Source organism: Astyanax mexicanus, chromosome 19 (assembly GCF_023375975.1).
Source record: "Astyanax mexicanus isolate ESR-SI-001 chromosome 19, AstMex3_surface, whole genome shotgun sequence".
Taxonomy (NCBI): domain Eukaryota; kingdom Metazoa; phylum Chordata; class Actinopteri; order Characiformes; family Acestrorhamphidae; genus Astyanax; species Astyanax mexicanus.
In genome coordinates, this window is record NC_064426.1 from 5,627,511 (window position 1) to 5,636,371 (window position 8,861).

Below are 8,861 nucleotides of genomic sequence, written 5' to 3' on the forward strand. Positions count from 1 at the left end.
GACCTCCACCAAATCACACATTTGGGTCATTATCAGAATAATGTTTATTTTATTTTTTTTGTGTGTCTACTTATCATGTGTATAAGAGCGGGAATGAAAACAAGCGGAAATGAAATAGGAGTAACAGGGCTACTTTTAAAATTTAAGTAGGAGTAGAAAGTTCAGATCATTGTGTAAAAATGTAAAAGAAAAAGTGAAAAGTCATCTGAAAAATAATTACTACAGTAAAATGTAGATAACCAACATTTCTACTTAAGAAGTATTTGTACAGTATTGAAAATGAGCCCTTTTTTCCCATTTTTATTCCATTTTCTCTCCAATTTACAAAGCCAGTTATCCAAACCATTCATTAGGATTTCCCTAATGTCACCACACAAGGAGGGTGAAGACTAGCACATGCTTTCTCCTACTTGTGTTGATCAACATCATCCTTTTAGAGTGATAAGCATTAAGAGCGCCATCTACCCACCCAGAGAGAGCAAGGCCAGTTGTGCTCTTTCAGGGCTCCAGCAGCCGATGGCAAGCTACATGACCCGGATTCGAACCAGCCTCCCAATCATAGTGGCAGCACTTAGCCCGCTGGACCACTCGGTGGCCCCTATAATGACATCATTTTTTTCAATATCTGCAGTTGTTTAGTGTTGAAGAAGAACTGCCCATGCCAGCAACCATTAGTGTGCCAATAGCACAGTGTCTCATCCCCCACCCACTTACATCATAAAGTGCATCATGTGTTCAGATGATGATGACCATTTTCTTCTTAATCTTCTTGTCTAGCTGCCGTCACTCTGACCGGTATCTGTGTGTACGTGGCCTACTCGGCTGCAGCCTTCCGGGAAGCCGTGTGCATCTCCGGCCACAAAACTCTGGAAAACATCAGCATCTACTTCGGCTGGTCTCTGGTCCTGGCTGCCATCTCCTGCTTCAGTGAGCTGCTCACAGCCATCGCGTTCCTGGTGGCATCAGCGCGGGTGGGCCAGCTAACGCAACAGGAGGATGATGACTGCTATCCCGGGGAGTGAGATGCACAGCGGGAATCAGAGTAAATAAAATATAGAGGTTTGGGTACAACTGTAAAAACGATGAAAACTGTGAAAAGTGGCGTTTTAACTGTTTAAATCGAGTGAAGCAACGTTTGGTCCATCCTAGCTCTGAGGAGAGTCTTGGTAGAAAGAGCATCACACTGAACACACTCTCTACTGTATTAAAGATGATATTAATGCTAAAATAACTAGGAGAAACTTATGCTTATGTTCACACAGCAGGTAAAAGTGGCCAAGATCTGATATTTTACATCATATGTAACACAAATGGGTAAATTTGTGGCTGTTTAAACAGCAAAAAACACATAAAATCTAACATTTTTAATTCTGATTTGGGTCACATCAATGTGGCGCTAGCAGTTAAAACCAGACGTGATTGATAATGCCTTCTATAACGTAATCAGAGTGGATGTTGCATTGAGCCCATGCAGTATCAGGCCTCGCTCCTGCTCTGATAATTCACATTTTCTATAATTATCCATCTTACTTTAGAAGAAAAGCCCCAGTACCTAAATAAAGTTAATAAAATAGATATATGTTTTTTGATGTCTTAAATGATAATTCTGTCTATTTAAAAGGAATCAGATTTACATAGTGCTAATCACATCTCAGCTAGATTAGCTTACCTTAGCTTATATTAGCTTAGCTTAGTTTAGCTTAGCTTAGCTTAGCTTAGCCACAGTGTTTTGTCAATCGATTTCTACTAATCGATATATGCTACTTGGAGTCTCTGTGCGTTCACCCACCCACAGTTGTATTTTAGAAGTTTTCATGTGTTCTAATTCATTTATTATAATTCAGTTTATCTCTGCTGTATTATACAATCTGAGCTTACTAACAAGCTAGTAAATTAGCACCCATTCCAACAGTAGAGAGTGTTTAAATACCATATCAGCTTTTTATTAAAACAGCTTTCCGTATAGGTATTTTATTAGCTTAGCAACCCAGCTAAGAGGTCACTGCTCATTTCACCAATATAGAACTCACAAATAGCATATAGGCTTTTTTATTAAAAGGAAAGAAGGGACACTAATTTGTTAGCTAGGTAACTAAGAAAGGCTAAGATCTGTATTACAGTCTGTAATGGATTCTAGCTAAGCTAAGACTATGCTAAATGTTATGCTACATTCATGTGCTTAATGGATGATGCGTTTCTTTGAGGTGAAAGTTGTTCACCCGACTTGGTTGCCTTCATTTGGTTTCTGTATTTTTAGTTTTTAAGCTAAATAACATATGTTGTTTGTAGATGTCTTAAAAATGTGTTAATATTTTAGAATGAACAGGCAAAAAGTATTTGTATATTTTCACTCGCTGGTCAGCTTGTGCTGCATCTAAAATGTTGATGAGCCTGGTTTGAGTATCTCACGTCAGAGGGTGTTCATGTGGTGTTCCTGGTGGGAAACTTGTCTTTACAATAAAATCGACACCACAGGAATGCAGCATTACATTCAGAAATGTGCACAGGTTGTGTTAGTGCTAGCAAAGTATGGCAGCTATATATATATATATATTATAGTGTAATGTGAAATGCTAGTATTAAAAACCTTAAAAGGTTTTTTGTTATTTTGCTTGTTGAAAACAAAACCTATACCTATATTTTCCCATAGTGTCAATAGGTCAAAACCCGACCCAAGCCTGTGAATATTCTGTTATTATGACCCTGAGTGATTTTTTTAAATAAATTTTTTTTTCAGTAACTAGAGCATAAAATTGACCTTTTAACTACAATTCCGATTTGTAGGTCCATGTATTTCCTAATTTCTTCCCCCAAAAATTCCCATTATCCCATTATTATGCCTGGCAACCGTATCCACACCTCCTTACCGTTAAAAATATTCTGAGAGTGCGTCACAACGATTGACCTATGTGTGAAGCTTTAAATTTTATGGAAGCCTGCAGACTCTTTTTTTACAATCACAGTGTGATTGTTATTTTTTTTTTTACGTTGCTTTATTGTGATTATCACACCATAGCTTGATATAAAATAAAAAATAGCATTAAAGTCTGTACATCAAAGACTATTTTTTTTAGCTCGGACGACTAAAAAATGTAGCTTTTAGCCCGAGGCCAGGCATTGGTTCGGGTTTGGGCGGACAATCTAAACAATCTAAACTGTAACATATATCCAGTTCTTTTTGAAAAGAAATATGAATATATACAAAATATAGATACAAATAGATACAAATTCACCAAGAAACAACAAAACGGTCAAAACAGACCTAAATAAAGAGCAAAGATGAAGCACACTTCTCACTGTGTTGCTGTTTTATCCTAATGTAAGTTAGGGGTGTAAGAAAATATCAGTATATTGAAGTGTAGAGGTTTCATCTTTTGCAATACTTCTGCAAGATTTACATGTAAATGTTTGTCTCAGACAATGGTTCTTTTTGTGCATTGTTTACTCTGTCATTAGATCCCACTGTTCTAATTGTATAAAAAAATAAACATGTATTTTATTCAAATTTTATAAATATGATGGTGTGTTTTTTATACCATAGCATTTTTTAAACAGATAGATAGATAGATAGATAGATAGATAGATAGATAGATAGATTTTTAAAAATATATATCACAGTATATTTCCTTGCTTACAGTATCACAGTATAATATGTTTCACAATATATTATAATTGGGTACCACTTTAAAGTAAGACTACCTTTATAAAGGGTTTATAAATGGTTTACAATTAGTTTATTAATGGTTACTAATTAGGTTGTAAATGCCTTAAAAATCATTAATAATCAGGTATAAAACATACGTAGTTTTATGACAATTTCTCTATATTTTTGAGGGGTTTTTTTTTATGTATTTCTCTTAAAGGTTTATTTCTAGACCCAATTCAAATTCAAAACTCTTACAATCGCCTACAAGGTGATGACAGAACAGGCTCCTTCCTACCTGCACTCGCTCCTGAAGGCTTACGCTACCTCCCGGCCGCTGCGCTCCTCCAGTGAACGTCACCTCACTTCACCAAACAAACATTCACACAAAGCAATCCAGACTGTTCTCATACAGAGTTCCCCAATGGTGGAACAAACTACCTTCTACTACCAGATCAGGAGAATCTCTCACTATCTTTAAGAAACTCCTGAAGACAGAGCTCTTCAAAGAGCACTTACTCTCCTAACACCTCTAACATACTAACTACTTCTAACCCCATTTCCTTCTTCCCCTCCTTCACTACTCTATCCCTTTATTTGCCTTCGACCTCCTTTAAGCCCTAAATGGTTTATCTTAATTCCTATTACTTTTGTACTTCATTATTGTAAGTCGCTTTGGACAAAAGCGTCTGCCAAATGTAATGTAATGTAATGTAAATTCATATTAATTTCCAAGTATTTAATTTCAATGTCTACAGTATGGATCTTGAGAGATTGCGATTGGATTTGACGTCAATTTAATTTTCATTTACAATTAAAATTGAAAGTCTGTCCAACGTCTTTCTGACGTTAAAAAGACATCATGTGCCTGCTGGGAACGGGTGAACTGACTGTAAGAGCTTAATCTGCGAGGCTCCACTCAGACTCTGAGTCTGTAACTGATGATCTGCAGCACAAGTGGCTCAGACAGCTTCCTCCTCTATACAGATGAAGACAGAAAGGACTCAGCTCGTGGCTTTTACTCTTTCTACAGAGAAACAGAGGAGGAACTCACGCTGGACACAGAGCTCATAACATTGCTTATGAACTGCTTACTGCAAATCTGCTGACGCTGTTTAACAGGAATTGAGCTTTGTGCATTCATTATTAAAGCAGTTTAGTACATAATTACTAGTATTTAATGTGTTTTTTGGAGGTTAGGGAATAGAACAATAATTAATTATTTTGTGCCAGGTTTAATAATATTGTCTTTGGTTTTGGATGCGTCCCAAATAGAACATTAATAAGTTATGTAGCTAACAGAACAGAAGACTGCTGAACAGAAGGAACGCTCCAGCTCTCACCATATTTTATGCAACACTAGTAAAGAACAGGGGTGTCGCCATGTTTTCCTTCTAATTCAGAGGCTAAGATTAGTAAGTTAAGTAAACAAAACTGTAATTCTTACAAATAAAAGCTTTTTCTCAAAAAAAAAAAAAAGCGAGCGCTGGATGTTAATTTACACACATTTCTCTCCTAAAAAACTTTATTTGGGTTTATTTGGGTGAGTAAGTTATTTGGGTAAGTTTCCAGATTTTAACTGGTGCAGCAGCATTAGCATAAGCAGCTAGCCACGTTTATCAGCTAGTGCTGCTCGAGAGCACTACATTGAGGAACCCTTAGTACTCCGGTAACCCAGGGCGATATCAGCTAGCAGTTTATCCCACGTAGCTTGTTTTAACATGGTATATGCTGCTCCAGCAGTGCTAGCCGGGGTTAGCAGCAGACTACAGGCCGATAACAATCACCTCTGAACAGTGAAAAAGCTATCGCTTAGGGAAATTAGCGGCTAATGCTAATGCTGCTCTAGCAGTGGTAGCCAGGGATAGCAGCAGTGTACAGGCTGACAATACTCATCTCTGAATGGCAAAAGAGCTAGCGCTTGGATCAATTAGTGGCTAATACTAATGCTGCTCTAAACTCCTGACTTTTCAGTTTCTTCCAAACATCTCCAGAACCAGGGTTGGGTTGGTATACAGTGTAAAACTTGGGTAAAACTTTCAGACCAGTTAGAGAAAGTTGAGGCAGTTGAGGCTATCCTCACACATTAAACAACAGAAGAAGAAAAAGTACAGGTTTTGTGCCAAATTGCACTCATGGTCGTAATGCAGCAGTATAGGTGCAATAAATCACAGTGCTGGTGATTCTGTATCTACTGTAACTGTAGATTAACCCTTATTTATAAACAGAAATAAACGGAAACCAAGCAAACCACTGGGCAGTTGGACGTGACACAACACCTGGAAAGGAGATGCAGAAAGAAAAACACAACTGCTTAACTGATGATTAATGGATTAATGAGGGAATTTAGCCCATTTAGTTCATAAATCACTGTTGAAGAAAAGAAACACAAGAAACGCAGAGCTCAGGACCTTTTACCTCATGATGGATTAACGAGGAAATAGCCCATTAAGCCGATAAAATAGCTTTTGAGATAATTTGTCAAATTACTTTTAAAGAAAAGAAACACAAGCCTCAGAGTGAATAGGACTTGTCAGAAGACCAGAAGAAAGCTGCCAATGAATACTCCAGCTCTTACAAAGGTCAAGACAAAGGTCAAGAAAAGGCTGCAGCACTTTAAAATGGCAAGTTCCCAAAACAACAGGTTAGAGAAGCTGGTTCACTCTCCTTAAACCTCATTTTGAACCGCACTTTCTTTCAGTTGTTGAGGATATAAAATGCTGCTATACTGCTAGGCTACTCTAATATACAGTGGAGGAGGTGGTGCTGGCCATACTGGTTGATCATGCTGGTCAACCTACATGCTCTAGCTTGGTCATACTGGTTATTAAAGGAGAACTCTGGTGTAAATTTGACTGTTGGTGTAGTAAAAGATGATAAAAAGCACTTATCTTTGTTGAATAGCCCACCTCCGCTCCCCTAAAGCTTTCTGAGATACAGTAATTTTGTGCTTTTTTCCCAGCACTCTGTACAACGGCAGTATCGGGGCATATTTCCACACTTTAATTTAAATCGAGGCGTTAATAACTGGTGTAGTAGCCAGCACCAGGAGGCAGGCTATGTGGAGTCTATGTATAAAGATCTACGTCATTATCAGTACAGTAATGGCGGTGCTCGGAGCTGAAGCTAGCGTTATGAGATGTAAACAGTGTTTTTTAATAAGCTTCTTGTGCACTTTTTAAGTTATTAATGTCTCGATTTAAATCTTAGAGGTCTCCAGATTCTACCAAGGAGATGTGGAGCTACTTTGAGCTGGATAAAGCTATAAAAGCCTTAAAAAATGCCCCGATACGGCCGTTGAACAGAGTGCTGGGCAAAAAGCACAAAATTACTGTTTCTCAGAAAGCTGTAGAAGAGCGAGGGGTGCTGTTCAACAAAGGTAAATACATTTTATCATGTTTTACTACATCCAAAGTCAATTTTACACCAGAGTTTTACTTTAGGCTTGATCAGATGATAACCAACATAAACTCACACCAGTTTGTAAAATCTCTCTTTCTCTCTCTCTTTGGACACTATGTCACGGCACAATCAATGTCCCTCCGTCAGGTCATATGACCAGTGATCAGGATGTCATTGGTTAAAACTGGTATCAACCATCAACAGAAGTAGAGCAGAAGTAGAGAGCATTGATTTAACCCCTGTTTAAACACCTGCAGGAAGGGTGCTGTCAGGGTTAATTATTCTACCATCTGCTCGGCTTATGACATCAGCATTGTGTTCACCTAGTCAATGAAATTAGCTGGGATCCATTAGAGGCAGACTGGGACAATGCAGCTATTGTTTTTGTGTAAAAATTGTATTGTGCAGTATATGTCACATCAATGATTTTTATCAATGTCCAACAGCTATAATGTTTAATAAGTCTACCACCATAAAAAAAAAGAAATATTCTATATAATATTCAAACATTTTTCTTTTTTTCTTAAAAATATTCTTACCTAAATATGACATTTTTTCTCTATGTATATTAAATACATGTTAAATGCTGTCTAAAATGTCTAATTGTCTAGTGTGTATTTATTTTGTTATATTTTCACATCAAAGTCTGAAGAAACCCGATCTCATTTAGCTGAGCACCACACTTAATATAAAATATATTATTTTATTTTGTGAAAAACTTTGACTCCAAACTGCCCTCTAGTGGATGTACTGCTTACATACTCAGGCACATATTTACACTGACATTCCAAAAGTCATGGGAGTTCATTGTTTTAAATATTCTGCGTTGTAGATTAATATTGTTTTATTATATTTTTGATTCTTTAAAGTAGCACCTCTAGCTTATATGACTGCTCTGCAGGTATTGGCTGGATTTTCTCAGTCAGATTTATGAGATAGAATCTCTTGGAATTCAGACTTTCAGTTAACAGCTGTGCGGAGTTAATTACTTGAATTTCTTGTCCTTTTAAAGTGTTTGAGAGCATCAGTTGTAGTAAAGTGGTTGAGTGGTAGAGTTGGTATACAGTGAATAGCTTTATTTGAGTAATGTTCCTATCCAGATTATATCAAAGAACTACTCAACTAAATAAAGAAAAAAAAAAAAACTTTAAGAAATGAAGATCAGTCAATCTGAAACACTTCAAGAACTTCAAAAGTATCCTCAAAGGCAGTTGCAACGACCATCAAAAACGTTATGATGGAACTGGCACTCATCAGGATTGCCTCAATTTTAAGTTATTATTGTATTTCCTTATGTGTTCTTTCAAAGTCTGAATGACTTCAGTGTTCATCTACAATGTAGGAAGGAAACATAAAACATTGAATCAATTGTGAGGTGTTATCTTGTGAGGGAAGTTGACTAGCATGATTAGCATCAAATGCAAAGTACACTCAGCAATTAAACAGCTTGTTAACCAGGGCCAGCTTTTTAACCTCGTTGACCATCCAACACCAGCTAAAACCAGCTAAAAGTATAGATTTTAGCAAAAGCTGAGCTTATACTGGACCTTTTAGTGGGGAATAATCCATAAACCCATAAATAAGTTGTAAAACATATCTTCTTGTTGTGGAATTACAAGAAGTGATTGAATATTTCTGTTTCAGTAAGACGAAGTTAATTATTGTTGCTAATTCTGTATTCCAGTTGCCAACATCTCTATTCCAGTATTTGAATGTTTATCATTACATTTGAACACAATGTAAAGAACACTCAATAACAGCCATAAAATAAAAGTATACTGTATACAGTATCTGAAACCAGCAACACCAACATAAT

The 8,861-nt window shown here is 36.9% G+C and overlaps 1 protein-coding gene across 1 annotated transcript in view; it reads left to right on the plus strand.

Moving 5' to 3' along the window:
- LOC103047471 (transmembrane protein 114) overlaps positions 1-2,257 on the plus strand; it is a 28,768-nt gene extending 26,511 nt beyond the window's left edge. Inside the window, exon 4 of the mRNA XM_007245546.4 lies at positions 778-2,257. Coding sequence (XP_007245608.1) covers positions 778-1,022 — 245 coding nt within the window. The 3' untranslated portion in view covers positions 1,023-2,257. The remainder of the gene's footprint in view (positions 1-777) is intronic.
- Positions 2,258-8,861: the final 6,604 nt, after the last annotated feature.